Here is a 19,698-nt window from a genome sequence, read left to right on the forward strand (position 1 = left end):
CATAATATAAATGCTGTTCTCTGTAACTATAAAACTGTTCAAATTTAACAGTTCCTACCATTTTCTTTTAAAGGTTTACTTGCCTTAAGATCCATTCAGTGTCTACAAAAATAATTTCTTCTTACAAGCTCAACATCTGACCCATTACATAAGCTTCTGATACTGTGCCTCAAGCTATTGATGTGACCCTTGGTCTCTCTGCTCTGAGGTCACTCTCCAGTAAGACTTTTTGGATGAGTTCATTGATTCTCTAAAACAACACCCTCTTGCCTCTGATCTTGACTCAAATCTGATTGAAGCCCGGTGACCTCCTGGTTATAACACCAATGATTGAAGCTTGGTGACCTTCTGGTTCTGATGCCAAATGTGACTTTCAAGATTTGAGGTTGTTTTAGTTCTCAGGAATACATGGTGTACAACCAATGCATATGCACAAAAACAATACAGTATGTCATTTCCCCCACCTAAACAGATATTTTGTTAAGAAAAGATTGTGCAGTGAAAACATGTGCACATCACACATATTTCAATCCAAGTGTAGCCGCAGTTCTCTAGAGCCAGTCATAGGTGATATGTTGAGGTGAAGATGGAAAAATAAGGTGAGAGGCGGAATGTAACAATAAAACACTGTTCATGTTGTTAGCCAGTTTCACTGTTTGATTTTTTGCAGTGTCCTCACTGAGTGGCTGATCATCGAGGGGTTGGATAGTCATCCAGAGAGTCTAAAATTGAGAGAGTTATCGTAGTTTATTAACATGGCTGTGTTGTACCATTCAATTGCATTCAATCCTCTTTCTGATGTGACCAGGCCTCAAGACTACCAGTTGAAGGTCCTGGTGAGAGTTCTGGCAGAAGAGCATAATATGCTATTTTGTAACTCCAAAACTGAAATTAATATAATTTTATTCAGTCTGTCATGAAATTATTAAAGAGAAATGAAAATATTTGGAAAAGAATTTAATTGCCGTTTTGTTGCATTATACCTGGGCAAAATCCCAGACAATCTCAGAATATCTCCTTAAATATCTGGCTGTTAGCAGGAAAGCATCACATGTAGTTGGCTGCAGACAAGCCTACCCAACCAGGCACAAAATTAGCACCAGCCACATGGTGGTAAAATATGCAAGTGGCTGGTAGATTTGCTTCCCTCACCATTCCAAAAAACAAAACAAAAAAAACAATGGTAATCTATTGAGTGGCTGGTGAGATTTGAACATTCACTAACAGCCATTTGGCCAGTGGATGAAAAAGTTAATTTCGCAAACTGTCTCCGATACAAGATGACTGGACTGTAATGAAATAAGTGCAAGCAGCTGTTGCAACGTTAGTATAAGGAGTGGTATTAAGCCACACCAATGCAAAAGGAATTCTCTGCCAAGTCTATTGATGCCTGCTGCAAGGCGGTTCATGGGTTATGAAACGGAGCACGACTAAAATATAAGGGGCAAAGCAAACCATCACCAATAAAAAATACATTGCACTTACTCCAATGATGACTCTCACAAGTGCCTAAAAAAACCCTTTACTGGGTTATGAAAGGGGCGTGGCCAAAGTGCACTAATGACACCTCCCACTAGAGTCCACAAGAAATGGTTCATGAATTAAGAAAAGGGCATTGCTATAAAGTGTAGGGGCGGGGCATATATCACTAATGAAAAAGGATCTCTGTCAAGCGCAATGATGCATCTACAACAAACAGTTCATGAGTTCGGTCATGTTACATAAATCCTTTTAGAAGTTATGTACCATTTTGTTATAGACCACTCCCACTGCTACATCCCATTCTTGCCAGCTGGTATGAACAGTTAATCAGCTGTTCTTTGACTTATGACCAATCTCTCCACAAAATCTTGCAAGAGTCTGTGAATCCATTTAAAAGTTATGCATCGTTTTGCGATGGATGACTCGAATTGCCACATCCCCTTTTAGCCAATTAACAGGAATACAAACACACACCTTCAGACACACTTGACGTCCATGCCAAATTCTTTACAGTGAAAACCTTGTCCACGAAAGGGTTTGGGAATTTTTTGTGGACCAAGTGGCCGATGGAGTGACCTATAGGGCTGCCGGTCACAGCTAATAAACTGCATAGAGCAACTGACCTTTATTTTAAGACTACGAACAATGAACAATGCATAATATATTGATAATATACTCATTTAACTTGAAAATTTCAAAAATATACTTGCTAAGGGGCATTCACAACTTCATACCCAAACTTGGTTTTGTTTGACATTTAATCATTCCATTTAATTTACGCTGGAGGCATCATTTTATTTCTCTGTGTTTATGATCATATTATGCTTTGTGGAGCCCTTTTAAACTCTGTTTCAATATGAGAAATGTGAACTACACTATTACCTTTTTGATGTCCCTCCTAATTATGGTTTACAGGTACATGTGACGAGTTAATGAATGGGTGCTATAAGAAGTATAATAATGACAGCAGCTCTAGCTTTGATGGAGAATCTTGTTAAAGCAACACAAGTGGTAAAACAGAAATACAGACAGAGGTGTTGCTAGGCACACAGGGCATGCTTACATCTCTGTGGCGAACTGTAAGAGTGGAAATCAATCTTGGAAATCAATCGTGCATGTGTACAGGATTTGACAAGAGATAATGAAATTTATAAAACAGAAATGGGAGTATGCATGGGTTCAAAAATCTGATTAAAACAGGGTGGTAGCATTTTTAGTCATGAATAACTCAGTCTGAGTATGTCAGTCCCTCCAGAAATGTGTGATCCAATAGATTTATTAAATTTCATACATGTGACTGCACCTCGCTCTATCTGGTATAAAATTAAAAAAGTAAAATATACTCTCTTTATTCTTCCCTTTCACCTTACACATGCACAGCCTTGTCTACACATCATGACAACAAGGAAGCAATAGGAGAGGAGGGGGTGAAGTCACTGATTGGATCTCCAAATATAATTTTCCATTAGAGCTCATCTCTACCAAGCCCAGAGGCTGCTTCATTAAGGAAATTTAATGATTCCATTCATTAACTTTGAAGTGATTTTCCGACGTCTGTAACTGTATTCAGCCCACTCGTTTTGATTTTAACATAGACTAGCACCATCCATATGCAACAAACAGGCTTCAAAGTGCTGAGGAAACACGGAGGAACTGGTGGACAATTTAATTGCCAGGGGACTGCACTGCTGCAGGTCTCATTTCTCCCACTTATAAACTGTTTACATTTTTAAAAAACATACTGCCCCATTCTGAAAAAACTTGCAAACAGAAGCACAGGATATAATTTAATATAACAGCAATTTTTAAGATATAATTAGTGTGCGATTTTTCATTAATCACATTTTTGGTTTTTGAATTGCAGTGATTTTATTGATGTTAATATTCAGTGGGTGGTTATTGTGTTGGTTTGTTTGTAGTCTGGTGTAGGGCTGGGGCGACTCATCAACATCGATTACAAAAACAAGTCGATTTGCATATGATGCGTTGGCACGTCGTAATGGCTGTGTCCGGTAAAAGCATGGGCTCCCCTGGAGAACAAGCTGTAGCTAAAAAACCTTGCCCACAATCATCTTAAGTGTGGGAGTTTTTTTAGACAGAGACTGAACAATCAGTGCTCTTTAAGCTCTGAAATTGGAAATGTCTTATTCCAGCAGTACAACTGCTGTACATGAACATTTTAAGTGAAAGCATCCCAGAGAATAACAGCAAGACTCTCTACAGCGGCTCTCTGTGGCTTTGACAAAAAATTAAATGGAAATATTAACAGTTCTAATTTAGGCTTAAAGTAAAAGTATAGCCTATACACTGAACGTGTCACAGCCTCAGTCTATGGCTCGGCCATTGCCATTGGCTATTCTTGAGTCTCTCTAGGCTAACTATGGACGCTAAATTAAAAAGTCTCTCATGAAAACAGAGAATTTAACACTCCAGCCAGATTTTTCCCCTTTTCAGCCAAAAATGGCTCTTTAGATAATAAAGGTTGGTGACCCCTAGATGCACAGTTTAATCTGTTTCTTACTGATTTGCTCTTGTGTTTTTTTGCGCTTTTGGAAAGGCTAAATTAAAAATGCACCATCAGAATTTTTATCCTTTATTACGTTTCAAGTTGTTTTGCTTTTTCATGGATCGTAGATCACTATAGATTTTAAGCACTGCATCTACCATACTTTATAGTTTTGTAATGAACTTCCTGATTACTCTTAGTTTCAAAAGTCAAGATTACTAAAAGATTATCGAGAAATAAAATGTTAATATCTGATCAGCTTGATCTTTATCCAGAATGCACACAGACTATATACAGTAGGTAGACTTCAATAATGAATAAAGCAAGAGATTGACAGCTCTGTGCTCATACCAGACCCTATATTAAATGGTTGCCATGCCAGCTTCACAGCAGTCAGTGACTTCATGTTACACCACAAGCTCATAGAGCACCTCTATGAATAATTCACCACCTTTAAAAGGAAAGGAGAGTCATTGCTAACAGCATTTTGGGAAATTTAATTCAAAATTCCTAAGCTGTCAGTTTGATAGAGAGACAGAACAGCTGTGACAAACAGATTCTCACTGACTTTGAAGATAACGATCGTCCTCAATGAGCCAGTTTTAATGAACAGGAGGCAGAAAGCGGGTCAAACCTCCCACAATCCTCTCTGCTGCATCTTGGCCTCGTTTGCAATTCCAATTGAATGTTGTTGATGATGACACCACTAATCACTTATGATTAAAAAAAAAATCTGCAGAGGCACAGAGAGATGCCACTCTGGGATCTTCTCCCAGATAAGCACACAGATACAGAGAGAAAAACAGCATTTCAGTAACCCACATTAATTATTGCTGGAGTCGCTTCTTTTGAAATGAACGTTTCACTTAAAGTAAAATGAATCTTCCATATTCCCTATGTAATGCACTTTCATTCACAGCATTAGCTTGAAGGTGCAACCTGTTGCACAAATGCAACACAGCAACTGCTGTTTGTTTCTTTCAAAGCTAAATGTGTCTACAAGGTGTTGTTACTTTTTTCAGTTTATTGAAGGAAAAAAAAAGGGAAAAAAACAAATGACAGTCTGTCTATCAGGTAACTCTAGGTAAGTCACCTCCTTATTGTTCTCTGCCATCAAAGTGGCCTTAAAACATTTAAAGACATCTTTATGACAACCCGAAATGGTGATACTTTACTTTAAGTCCAGGAAATGAACATGACACTGCTACAAAAGTATTCGACTGTGTAATAAAACTTAATAACATCTTTATCTGTCCATGAGGTCAAAGAAAATGTTCATGACACACTTGTGGTCTCATGACAGCCAGTGTCAAAACTAGCCATGTATGAGTGTTTAATTAAATGTAAAAACTTAAAGCTAAACAGTTTCTTTGAGTCTGATAATGTCAAGTTGTCATAAAAAAAGACATCTCAAACAATATCAACTTTACATTAAAAATAACATATTGATCAAATGACAGCTGATGACAACAGTCACAAACATTCTCCTCCCTTATGGTTACGACAGGTGTCACTGAAAAAGCAACTGATTTTATTATTCTAGGACCAAAAAGTTAAAATCACAGTTATATAGTTTTATCATAAAAGATAGATACTTGACATCCATGTATTAATACAACATTGTCACATCAGTATACTAAGCTTATCAATTTTTTTCCCCGTCCTGTATTGTCCTCACAATCAGCTACTTTCTTTGTTGACTATATTCCTTGTTCAGAAAGCGGATTTTCTTCTTATCTGCACCATCAGAAACTTTTCTTGGAACCCTATGGATTTTTCCACCACTTCCTGCTGTAGCCTACTCTGTTGCTATGGTGGCTCCCCTCTTCAGTTCTGGTAAACCAATCATTGCTACTTAACGTAAGTGTATCACAACCAGTGCACCAAGTCAGGAAAGTCGCCACAGACACCACATTTAGAATGTCAAGGAAATTTATTTATATGTAAAATTCACACACTACAGCTTTAAAAATGCTAACTTATAAGAGTTTATGACGTCTCTTTAGATGATTGATTAAGAGCAGTCTATCGTGGATCTTGATCAGTGCAGTACAGAGACAAAGAGGTCATCAGTCATGATATCTTATATGAAGCAATACATATAATTCACTACTTCCTACTACACTATTTACAACTGCTACTGTCTTGTTAGTTTTAACTTCAAAAAACATTTGAGTTACTTCAAATTCTCCTTGGAGCATTCTGAACTGTGTTTCATAAGTTTCATAAATATGGGCCAAGACAAAAAACACTAAATCTTTCCTTTTTCATTTGTGCTAATAAATAAACAGGTGCATGCAACAGCACTCTAATTTCTACATCTACTTTGCATGTGAACAGATTGAGAAGAGGATTCAAGTGTGAGGCGACAGACTTTGAAAAAGGCAGGATCGTGGGTGCCAAGAGGGCGGATCAACATCAAACACTGGAGGCCTGAGGCACACAATAAGAACTAATCCAACAGTTACCGAAATGTGAGTGAACGTACTGATCAAGGTTCACTCACGCTTTTCCATTTATGCTTTTCATGATAGACAAAAAGTTTTGTGACTTCTGATACTAATGCTGTTACTTCAGGCATCATGTTTTTTGACAGTCCTACTTAACACATCTGATAGCATTCTGGCTTTGTGTATTTAACCTTGTTTTACTCTGTACTTATTTTCAATCTTTTTACTGTATAATATTACTATTTATCTATTTGACAGCCCCATTCCCTCACTGGCATCTTTAAATTTCAATCTAATCTCATTAGAGCTGAAGAGATTAGTTGATTCATTGAAAATAAATTAGCTACTATTTAGATAAGTGATTAATCAGTTTGAATCAAATGTACATACTGGTTTACTTAGTCTTATAAAAGTACAGTCAAGAAATTTGATGATGCAGCCTTGGACAGTGGGAAACTGGGACAGTTTTCACAATTTATTGATGCTTTATAGATCAAACAATCTATAGATTAATTTAATAAATTCTCCCACAATAGTATAATATTTTGCCACAGAGTCGTCGAGGTATCAACATCCCTACAAAGCAAGTCCCTCATCTCTGCTGCCCTGCAGTTGCAAATACTGCCACAATCCAGGTATTTTGTCATTGCCAGACTCCTGTGCAAGTGCTGATAAATTATGCAAATTGACTGGCATTGCCTCTCTGGTGTAAAAAACATCTAAAGTAGGTTACAAGCCATCTGGACTGAAATGTTTCTACAACAGAATCTTCGTCGGGGTCAGAATCGAGCATAAACATAAATTCAGCGTGCAGGCTGTCTGACTGATGTGTCTGTGTGTGTATGAGAAATAAGAGGTTAACGCACAGCAGAGAGATTTTATTACAGGAGTATCTGTTTTGTGCCACTTTCTACTTCCTCCCCATGGTTTTGTAATATCCCATCAGATAGTGCTTAAAGAAACATTTGGCTAAATGAAGATGGTTACATGTAGCACCAGAAACATACCGAGTTACTGGGGGATTCACATTATGTAAGTTAGGAAGACAGTGACAGAGATATATCAATGTCTTTATAGGTTGCTGTTTTTAAATAATTAACTCTCCATGTGGTAGCAGAGGTAGCCAGACCACGTATTCAATTTATATTGATTTTTGGGTGTATACAGTCTCTAATGACTAAACACTCACACTTCCAACCAAGCCAGTTTTTTCAGTTCTGATGGCTATGGCTATTGAAAGGTTATATGAGGCTGAAACTGAACTTAAGTTCAGCAGTGAAAAGTTCTTCATCTGTTGATGTTGATGGATTGTGTTCAGGTTCACATTCAGTTAGTTTTTAATATCTGATCTGAGATGGTTGTTTAGCGTTCATGTTGCTAAATTCATGCAATCCATGCTCCAGAGACTTTGTGTGGTCTTGTGTGATGGCATCCCCCGACCATTGTGGGACATAGTAGGAATTAGGATTGGCCTATGTTTTTCATATTTATATCTTTTTTAGTTGACGTGCCCCTGTATACCTCTTTCTTAATTAATACTTAATACATATATTTTCCCGTTTATGGTTTTTACTTAAAGTTATTTATAATTACTAAAAATATCTGTGAAAGTTTACTGTTTTAGTGCCCTGATATCATCTGATATATTGTTAAACTCTAAAATATCCTGCCTCCTCTAAATATCTTTGCCACACATGTCAACCACCTTTGAGGGTCACTCCAAAAAAATGTGTATATATTAAAAACACAAACCAATATATTGATACTGGATTTTTTTTTACTTCCTAATATCAATATCCACATCTGCCTAAAAACCCAGTACCAGGTCTGGTTCTAATAATACTGCTTTCCTATAATTTTTATTCAGCACAGTGTCCAGTATGCTAAAGTGTTAGCAGGGAGCACCAAACCCAGTCATCTATAGGGTAAACATAGATTTTTACATTTTTATGACACACTTTAACCAGTCAGGAACCAACAACATAGTCCTGACATACTTAAGTTTTACAGTTTTTTGTTTTTTTTTACTTTTTTCCAGCACAAACTGTGATTTAACATGTGCTGTTGCACTAAAAGTGATATCACCATGTGAAACACACACACACAGTGGTGTTATGAAGCACTTGTTACAAATTACCAGTCTAGCACAGTTTCCCTGAGGGGGGCTACAGGCCAAAGCATTAGTCAGTTCAAAACTTGTCCTTCATGACCAGACCACCGCCTATTGTAATTGGTCCATTTCCGCCACAGGAACCCAAAGCCAGCGCACACCCAAGACACACAAAATCAATGCACAAGCAACACTCGCTATGGCAGAGGTTTGCTTGTTACCTTGCAAGAAGGAAAAAAATGAGTATTTACATAAATGCATTCCCTGTTGCTTTAATTTACATAAGTGAGACTAGCAGCCTTCTTCATCCTGTCATAACCAGAGATGAGATAGAAAAAGCACGTCAGTAAACCCCCGAATTAAACTGGACTCCTTTTCAGACAGATTCCTATTCACATGTAGTGCTGTGTGGTAAACAGATGGATTTGGCTGCAAAAGGACTTTTATATTCAGACTCGCACAAGCTGAGACTGTTTCACACCACAGAAATTGTAGAAGCAAGCGCCCCCCTCTCCATCTGGTGACAGGAGGATGTGCGTGTGTGTGTGCTAATTGCTGGAGCTCAGCTTGTGGTAATTGCTAGATCCCTGCTCTGCACCTTTTTTTATAAAAGATAATTAGGGAAAGAGAGCAAGACAGAAAGATCCTGGAGTCCGTACTCTTCTGTTGTTTGCTCTCATATTCCCTCTCTCTCCTCCCTGAATGTGACGCTGTCTGCCCACCCACTCCTAAAGGGAGAGAGAGAGAGAGAGAGAGAGAGGGAAAGGAGGGACGGCAAGCAGCACACAGAGCCAGTCTGTTTTCAGCTCCCAGTTCACTGTAGCTGCTCTGCCAGACAGCACTCAGCCATCCACCATCACATACTCTCACTATACGACAGCTGACAACACCTTTTCATTTTCTGAGCAGCACCACTGACTGACACAGCCAGATCCAACAGAGAAGAGAAAGACAGACTTGATTTGTGCTACAGACACACCAGCTCTGAGGAGGCTGGCTCAAAGCTGGAGAGGGTGACTGGAGAATGGAATGGAACCTCAGAAGGATGGAAAGTGAACTGAGGCACATCAACCCGGACCTGCTGCAGCCCAGCAAGAGCTTCAAGAAGCCCTCTTCAGGCACCATCACCATCAACGTAGGGGGTTTCCTGTACACTGCCCACCGGACCACACTTGCCAAGCACCAGGGTTCCTTTCTGGAAGAGCTGGCCAACGGTAAGAAGCCAGTTCAGCACACCGATTCCATGGGCAACCCATTCATCGATAGAGATGGTCCAGTCTTTCGCCACGTGCTCAACTACCTCCGAACCGGAGAGCTCCAGCTGCCTGACGACTTCCGGGAGGCAGGGCTGCTGCGGCGGGAGGCCGATTTTTACCGTCTGAGTGAACTCGTGGAAGCCGTGGTCGAGTGGGAAAACCAGAGGGCGGCCCAGCGGGAGGCCGCCTTTTTGGAGGTGACGGATAGCCACGAGAGGTCGCAGGGCCTTAAGGTGTACTGCAGTGATCCCATCTTCATCGACAAGGTCAAAGCGCGGCTGGTGCAGATCTCCAAGAGCCGCCTGGACGGCTTTCCGGAAGAATTCGCGGTGTCATCCAATGTGATCCAGTTTCGGCACTTCATCAAGTCGGAGCCGGGCTCGCGGCTCGTACTGAAGGAGGACAGCACGTTCTTGTGCACACTTGACTGTCTGAAACTAGAGACAGTGATGCTAGCACTGAGATCCGGCTTCAAGCTGGTCACCAGCCTCGACAGCAGCAAAGGCTCCGTGGTGGCGGCTGAGGCCCTGCACTTTGTCAAATAGGATGCAGGGAAACAAGGAAGAGAGGAGGAGGAGAGGGGGAGGCAGGAAGGAAAAGAGTAGTGCCTGAGTCCATATCCACCCCGCTAACATAAGGTATTGGTTTAAAGACCGTGTAACATGTGCTGAGCTTTAGTGTGTCATTGGGTGGGAGAAGGAGAACAGGTGGGTTGGACTGTCTCACAGTGTTCATATCTTTACTGCACAATGCTGGCGTACAAACACAGGATTTCATAGGTTTGGGGGTAACACTGGGTAATTCTACAATTATCAGCAGAATTCTGGCATCAGCCTTTACACTGCTTTGTAAGCGAGTATTTCTAGAATGATCCAGACCAACTTAACAGTTAAGATGCCTAAATTGCTTTTTATTAGATATCACACAAAAAGAACCAGTCTTAATATGGAGGATAAGCCAGCAGTGAGTCAAAGGGATCAAACTGAGATTTTTAACATCGACAGCTTTATCAGTGGATTTGTCTCTGCACAAGAACTGCTTCTTCTGCTTTGTCAATGGCTGCAAAAGCCTTCAAAACCAGCCGTGATGTGCACTGTTGTGCCATTCAGCTTTTACTACAGTCCGTGCGTGCCTGTGTGTGAGTGTTACTATAGCCTACACTGTGTGCGTGCTGTGTTTAGTTGGTTCAATAGATTGTGTTTAGTTTATTAGCCTCTCTGGAGCCTGGAGGGAAACCCACAGCACATTAATTGTTGTTTTGGATAGACTACAAAACTCCACATCCAAATCAGACTGAAGCAACCTAAACTGTTTCACAGATCATGTCGATGAATTGAGTTAAAGTGCAAAGAATCGTGATTATTGTAAGGGCTTTGAATCTAGCATGATGCATGTGCACTAAATAAACTGTGTGTTTGTTAGTGCTGTGAGTCTCTGTGAAGTCAGTGCCACAACAATGCCTATTACTTTTCAATGTGAATATTTTACAAATAAAGTGACACTGAAACTATTGGAAAGTGTTCTGAAGTGTATCTGCAAAAAGTCTGTGCACAGTTAAAAGCCTGAGTCACTGCTTGGTGCAAGAGGCCTGTCAAATACTGCTTGTAGCAATGTTAAGCACTGAGAAGTTACTTTGCATCAGTTAAACACGACACAGGACAGCAAGTCTTGGATGGAATGGAAATGTACTGGAATCATGACTATTTGCTTGGAGTCAAGAGCATAAAAGGTATACTGACCAACAGACCAACATGAACTTCAGTACAGTGTGTCCCAAAAACCACTGAACCAGACCAGGAACTTTTTATTCCTGTTAATTTTCTAGAATCTTCTGACAGAAATGAGTGGTAGAGACACACTGAACTGATTATCCCTTTCAGCTTAAGCAAACCAGAACATCTTCCTTGCATAAAATTACTCCTGTTACACTTCTCTGCATGTGTTAAACACTAATTTTCATGTCTGGAACAACCTAGAAGGTGTTCAAAAAATTCATCACGGGTACAAAATTAGCACTTTGTGCAGCATATTCTATGTTGTTACACGTATTAGGTGTCAGAACAGTAGAGGGTGTAATGTTCTTGGGTTTCTGCTCCCTGAAATGAAGAAATCACATCGAAACCCATTTTGGGTGACTAATTTTGAAAGTGGCTTTAGTTAATTAGCGCCATTGAAGGACTTTCAACAACAAGAACCTACAGGAATTAGTGGTCCTCTTTGTTGAAATAATCTACTGTACTGGGCTGCTCGATTTTAGCATTTTGACCCCATAATTACGACCTTGCAGAAAATCATGATGCACTATTTATCTGTCTTATTATAATCTAATCAGAAACACCATATAGAGGACTCCCAGGTCCTCCAGAGGTAGTATAGAAAGTCAGCAAAGTGATTTTTCCCCAGTTCCATTACTTTCATCTTGTCTTGAATTAATTATTCCTATTGATGACTACAACTTAGAGAGGCTAAAACAAAATAGTCAAAGCTTCTAAATGCTAAATGTCATCTTAACAACAGCTGAAAATGTGTTTTTTTGTCAACCCGTTGCAGCTAAAGTTCTTACTTTGGTACACAGTGATGTAGTAGTGTACTTAAGGTGTGGTGTTTCACCCAGCAGTGATACTGAGGGTGAACAGAGGTGCATCAGACTTTAATTCGGATAAATAATGTTTTTCAGCTTGGTGTTCATTTTATCTTTAAAGTGATAATGTTGATGCTTGCATGTGCTAGACTTCTTCTAATCTGGCTCATATTTGTGATACAGGCCTTTTATTTATAATAGTAAGGTATTTTGAGCAATTAATCTTTCACAAAACAACTGTGGCATACAGTCCATTTTCCCATCCTGTGCATGGAGACACTTTGTAGCATCAGGGAGCCCGTTTCACAGGCCAAGACTAAAATGCCTATTTAAGCTGTCTTAACTCAAAGCAACTTCCACAGATTCTTAAAATACTCTTAGATTTAGTCTGTTATGGATTAAACTAAGCCTACTGCAAGAGGGACAATTAGAGCTACTCTAGGACTAAATTGAAGCTTAAATTAATCCTTCAAAGAGACAGATTTAATTTCCACTCAGTACTATATGTGAAGGAGCATTGTATATTTGTAATATCTAAATCAAGGGTGCTCGCACTTTTTCCCCTGGAGGGCCGAAACTGACACTTAATGGTGAGAAACGGGCCAAAAGCACACACGTATTGTAATGTATTATTAAGATGCAAAATGGCACTATGATCCTAAGTTCTCTAAATTGCCTTTCAGTGCAAAGTGTCACTCTGCCCGCCTGCTCAAATTATGAATAATGAATACTAATTAATAGTTAGGGATCCTTCATTAAAGAGCATTTTTAAGCTTTTTTTTTTTTTGCCCTTTTGCCTTCACTGGACATGAGAGGCAAAGGTAGACAGAAAAGGTGGAAAAGAGAAGACATTAACACCGGTGTCTCTTTCCAGAAATCATGACACAGTTACTCAGGATAATTCACAGACCTTTTTGTACGTAGTTTCATGTAGGAACTATTTTCTTCCTATGAGAAAGAAAACAGTTCTGGTAGATTCTACTGCAGAGAGAAAGACATTCCAGTACATTCTACTGTTGAAATAATGTAGTTCCTACACGAAACTGCTCACAACAAGGTCTGTGAATTATCTTGTGTACACGGGTCATAATTCCTGGTCGTTATATTCAAGAGAATGCAGACATGTCTACAGCTGATAGCTCCAATTCCGCAAATCACACCAAAACAAACTAAATGGATAAATTGCACTATAGGTATAGTAAAAGGAAAAGGAAGTATTTTTGATTACTTGGGTGCACTGTGAGAGAGACAAGTTCTTACTTTTAGTAACTGCATAGTTTGACACAATATGTTTTAGCAGCGCTTTCTTATTCTCACTTAAGTTTTTGAGCAAATTCTCTTTGCCTTTGCCATGGTTTTGTCTCCAGATTCACCCCAATAATGCAGTTTTCTATTCCATTACGGGTTTTCATGATCATCAATAGACCAACAGCAGGTGCTCATACTTAACCTCCTGAGGCTTAACCCAGGTCTTCTGATTTAGGTTTACCTCACTCCAGGATTCCACGGTGTCCAACTAATTATACCAAATTCAAGCTACATTCATGAAAGCAACTTAAGGGCTGGTTTCACAGACAAGATTGAAATTAATCCATCAGTAGGCCTTAATCTTGTACTAGTAAAGCAGGAAATTTAATACCACCCACAAAAACCCAGAATTATATAGTAAAACAAATTGATGCTCCCTCACAAACAGTACAACGCACAAATTAAACCTACCTCTTTGACAGATTAATTTAAGATTCAGTTTAGTCCAAGAGAAGCTCTAATCCTCCCTCTTGCAACCAGTTTAGTTTAATCCAGAACAGGTCCAGTCTGTGTAAGATGCTTTGAGTTAAAACAGCTTAAACATTTTAGCCTGGGACCTGGCTTAAGCTTTGTCTGTGAAACCAGCCCTAAGTGTCCTCGTTTAGGCTAACTAGTACAGATTAAGGCCCACTCTTAGATTAATCTAAGCCCTGTCTGTGAAATCGGCCAGGACCTAAAACATCTTCCAGCTTGACGCAGCAGCCTCAGAGCAGGACAGTGTTCAGCGATAATGGACTTACACTTGTAGTTAGAATTTGATGAGTCATTACTGATTTGTAAAAAAAAAAAAAATTCACAATGTCATCACACAACAATGTCAATCACAGACACTGTAAGTTAATTTAATTAAACCACTCAGCTCTGCTCTCACCTCTAAAACACCTGCTATACTGACTGACATCAAGTTCTACTGGATCACTGCCACAGTGCAGTGACTCCACCTGCAGAAGCCTTTGGGGAGCCCCTTCAAACCCTCCCAGTTCCAATAAGGATATCTGGTATGTTAAAAGTAGGCCAGTCTGAGAGATAAATCCTGTCCTGTTCCCTCAAGGAGAACCTCTTTTTATCTCTCTGCATTGCACTCTGATGTGTGTCATTATCAAGCACATTTACTCAAGAACTGCACTTAAGTTAAGCTTTCAGGTACTTTTCTTTGTATGTCACTTTCTTCGTCCACTCCACTACATTTAGAGGTAAATGTAGTACCTTTAACTACACTATATGTATCTGACAGCTTTAGTTAGATTACAAATTACAATTACATAAAATATGGTATCTTCTTATAAATTATACTATCCAACAGTTTTGAATTTTATTGCCTCTGGTCTGGCAAAACAACTACTGTGAGGGTGTCACTTGGGTATCTGGGTAATTGTGACTGCATTTCTCACCATTTTCTGATTTTTTACAAACTAAACAACCAATCGATTAATGGAGAAAATCATATTAATACATTATGAAAATAACTACTAGCTCCAGTCCTCCACAAAGCAGTTCAAATGCAGCCGCACCTCAACCAACTGCAGCAGCAAAGTCCTGTTTTTACATTAAAAGGATAGTTCAAAATATTTGAAGTGGGGTTGTATGAGGCACTTATCAATAGTCAGTGTTTTAACTGCAGCAGATGGAGGTCACCACCCCTTTTGGAGAAGCAGAGAGGAGTACCAGCACAGAAGTTAAGCAATTAACTGCTGTGGATGGGGTCAGCAGCAAAATGTGTTTTAGCCACTTAAAAAGGGTCCACCTGAAAAAAAAAAAAAATCAATATCAGTAAATTCACCTCGCCAAAGACGAGAGTTGCTGGACTTGCCACTGCCTTGATCAGTTAGTTTGTGCTATTTTGTGATTTTGGTGTTTGAAAAGGTTAGATCAGATTCACCAAAGCATAGTTATCAAAAGTGACATGTCAAAGCCTGTTCTATTAACACATGTGCCCTCTCAGACTTATTCTTCAGTCACTACTGAACTTCTACCAAACTATTATGAGTACTTTCAACAGTGGCACTTAAACCCATCTCTTCTTAGCAATCTTACATTTTTAACCTACTTAGAAACACATTCGGGATGGGAATGGGAACTCATCTGGGGAATACACCTCATGTTTCTGCTTCTACTTTATGGGAAATGGGCAAAGCATTCCTTAGGGGGGGCATAATCTCCTTTACAGCCACAAAGAGAAAAAGAACATCAGCTAATTTACCAAAGCTTGCAGAGCAAATTATTGACAAAGATTTAGAAGACTCTTCCTCCACTTCTATATTAAAAAACTAAAAATGGTCTGATCTGACCCAGACCAATTGCTAACTTAAAAAGCAGGATGTAATATTTTTTGCCAAGCATCTTTTATATGAATGTGGTACAACGGCAAGCTTCTCGCTCGATTGGCCAAGGGCTGGGGAATGTTTTATGTAATACCATCACTCAAGGATAGCATGGTTGCACAACTTTTTGCAAATAAAATTATTTTGTTTCTAATATTACTGCCTCCCACTGTACAAAACTGAAACCAAAATATCCACGATACAAGCACTGTGATCTTCCGCTGGTCATTTAGAGCCAGAGCCTGCGCAGTATTGACAAGTGTTGGAGGCGTGCTTTAGTTCCTGCCCACACAGCCAGCTGACTCAAGTGTGAGCAGAGCTCAGCTGTCAATTATGGGATGAAACCCCCCTTTTGATGGCATCAAGTAACAAATTAAAGCCAAACTGATGAGAAAAATGAACACTTAAACAAACAAAAGCATGAAAAGAACGACCTGAAATGACAGAAACTGTCTTTGGGAAATATTTATTTGAAGTGCATTTTGATGTTTTAGTTTGGTCCAAATCGTGTCTATTAACATTGGGGAGGCAGAATTTATGACCTATACTGCAGCCAACCACCAGGGGGCAATCAAGATGTTCTGGCTTCACTTGCAGGGATCTCTATCTCTATATATGTCAATGGTATACACACATCTGAGAGACCATTATATCCTACAGAGCAGGAGGTCCAGGCCCTGATGGGCCAGAGGACACATTAACCAAGCATTTTCTGTCATTCAGTGAATTTTTTAAACAATGACAGAAAAATCTGAAGGCTGTCATTTTGACACATTAATAAGCAACAAGTGGTTGTGACAGTTGCAGCAAGGGGAGTTATCACTTCAAGCAATATAAAAGTTAGACAAAGAACTCTTTAGCCAAATAATCACCAACTACAGGGACAATATTTCAAGTAAAATAGGCAGAGCCACAATAATCCTCCACTCTGTGTTTGTATGAGGCAGAATAATGACATTCCCACCTTAAATAGGCTCTGTAAAGGGGGCTATTAAAAACAGGGCTATTAAAAAGATGCATAAACTGAATTTCATACCAACTCTGGCACCAGTTCAAAGACACTTTAACAGGTGGTTTGAACTTCCTCTGTTGTGGATGAGAAAAATTTTCCTTATATATATAACTTTCTAAGGTATTATACCCATGCAAATTCTGCCACTTAAGATCAATAGAACAGCCCTTTTTAGATATTGAAAGACTTCTCCAAAAATGTATACAGCAAGAAAGAAAGTTGATTAAAGATGAAGACTTTACAGATGCTAATAGACAGGAAGGGTCAAGCCCTACCCAACTTTCTGTTTTATAACTGGGCTTGCCATGGCTGGAAAATATCAGGCTGGCGCCATCATTTTCCATCATTTATGTCAAAAGGAAAATCCTGTAGCTGCATGGTGTTGTGTCCCTCTCTGACTTTTCAGCCTTATTTCAACTGAAATAAGTGAACTTCTAGTAGAGGTCAAAAACAATTTTATCATGTTCAGCACTGTTAAGATTTGGTGTGATATTACTTAATGTGTTGGCCAGTCAGGTTTTTCTATCAGCATTACAACCTTGAACTCATAATAAAAGGCTTCTCTCCTGGTGTTGGAAAAAAGCGTTTTCAATGACTGTAACTCAAAGGAAAGAAATCAGCGACTATTTTTTGCTGACTTATTTGAAAGTGGTCATTTCAAGTCATGCATACAACTCCTGACTAAATACAGAATACCCCACAGCCACTTTTTTGTTTTCCTCAGATGAGCCATTTTATGAAACCTGATCTTATGTTCCCAACACAGAAACCAATGAAAAGCTTAATTGAAAGCCTCTTTCTCAACCTTAATCTAGCTGCCCTTGTTTCCCTTTTTATGTAAAATATGCATTATGAAAAAAAAAAGTTACAGACTTAAAGGACTTGGAGGTTGAAATTAATGCCAAGAAGTCACAAGTCTTCGATCTCCTAAGAAAATATTTACATGCAATATACTGAGAGAGAGACAGTAGAGAAACAGACTGCAGCGCACTCATCACTTTCTAAACAAAATTAATCCCCAGATGTTTCCCTTCTGTGTGAAGTATAAAATGAAGTAGGAACTTATCATTGTATCTGTCAATGTCCCTTGATATCCAGGTGCTGGAAAATATTGCTAGGAGCTTAGCTTTATTTTCCAAAAAATGGTAAAGACAGAGCCAGACTTGTTTCTCCTGAACATACCCACAGGGCAGCTTTCTTTACCCACTGGACAGCTCACTCTCATTGGGAAACCTCCGCTTCATGTATTCTGTTCCAGCGGATCGGGGAGAAGCCTCCCTCAGTCAAACTGTGGTACAGAGAAATATCTAAAGTTTTTCCTATGAAACCCCTCGGTGCTACATGTGTGGCAACGCTTCCTTGGTCATCTTCCTGATGATCTTACTGCAGAAATGGGCGCCCACACTTTGTCTTTACAAAGTTAATATTGTTCTTCTTCCCTTTGACATGGTACCAATGTAAACAAGAATGTATATGATGTAATTCATATGCCTAAATACAATATATTTATAAAGGTATATATTTTTTAAGTGATAACTATAGTAGTTAATCCCCTGCAAATATGAGGGCTGTTCTACCTACTCTTCAACCAATTGATTGATCAATGGGGGGAAAAAACTGCATGTTATCTCTAAATTTATAAATCCTACCCTATCTGGTAGCCTAAATGGGTGTTAATCAAAGTTACACAGCGTTGCCAAGCAAATTAATTCCTGCAGTGGGACTATTTCTTTTTCACATGTAGCTATGTCATTATGCAGCAACAACACACACATATACACACAGCCACACGTCAGTGACGAGGGTCACGTGAGCTCCTGTATACAAACAAAGCTCAGGACCAATGCAGCTTGTGCTACAGTACAGTATACGGTTACCAGCATCTGACCTGCAAGGATTAATGTTCACACAAATAAACACTACAACAACATAAAATATGGCAGAACTTAGAGCTTTTGAGTTTGAGACCGGGTCACAGACAGCCGGTATCGATCTGTTGAGAAAGGAATCTGGCAGAGTAAAATCCACACACAAGTTGTCACCAAAAATAAACTTTATTCACTCAGTTCTTCTGTCATCTGAGGCTACAGGCCGATGTAGCGATTTGTGCTCCTTCACTGACACAGTGTCCAAGAACCAAGTAAATGTTCAATAAACAGCCCACCACTCAGAACTACAATACATCAGGTATGCATACGCCCCGCCCTCGACAATAATAGATTAAGAAATGCTTCTCTTCTTATTAAAGTAACACCAGTGACTGACCAGTGAGAATTTGGTGAGAAAAGAGCATAACAACCAACTGACCAGAACCCTAAACATGAGTTAAATTACTGGCTCAGTAGGTTTATTCCTCACTTCCCCTCTCCTGATTTGTTTTTTATCATAATTAGTCTCCCTCTTTAAGTTGATGCAGGAATGCCCTGAGCTTATGACAACCTCAGTGAACTAGTTCAGATTTTAAAAAATGGGAGCAAAGTTGGTTTTCTGTAGGTGGAAATTTTCACCCCCACTGCAACATGAACTGATTGACAAGATGACCTAACATAGACGCTGCTGCTTTGATTTTATCAAGTAAAAACAAAGTATGGCAGATATGTGATGTGACCAAATTATTGCATTAGTAATAATCACAGTGGCAAACAAATAAGTGATGAAAAATATGGTAATAA

At 39.2% G+C, this 19,698-nt stretch overlaps 2 protein-coding genes across 3 annotated transcripts in view; one reads left to right on the forward strand and one right to left on the reverse strand.

Moving 5' to 3' along the window:
- The window catches only part of LOC146323142 (general transcription factor IIF subunit 2-like), a 71,351-nt gene that overhangs the window by 22,064 nt on the left and 29,589 nt on the right, over positions 1–19,698 (reverse strand). The window lies entirely within an intron of this gene.
- On the forward strand, positions 9,315–11,314 carry kctd4 (potassium channel tetramerization domain containing 4). The gene has a single exon (XM_084725392.1). The coding sequence runs from the start codon at positions 9,573–9,575 to the stop codon at positions 10,347–10,349; it is 777 nt and encodes a 258-aa protein (XP_084581518.1). The 5' UTR covers positions 9,315–9,572; the 3' UTR covers positions 10,350–11,314.

The sequence above is a fragment of the Lutjanus erythropterus genome, chromosome 8 (genome assembly GCF_056507025.1).
Source record: "Lutjanus erythropterus isolate fLutEry1 chromosome 8, fLutEry1.hap2, whole genome shotgun sequence".
In the NCBI taxonomy this organism is placed as follows: domain Eukaryota; kingdom Metazoa; phylum Chordata; class Actinopteri; order Lutjaniformes; family Lutjanidae; genus Lutjanus; species Lutjanus erythropterus.

Bases quoted from the DNA above. Each gene is read 5' to 3' on its own strand.
- kctd4 (XM_084725392.1), top strand. From the start codon at position 9,573: ATGGAATGGAACCTCAGAAGGATGGAAAGTGAACTGAGGCACATCAAC.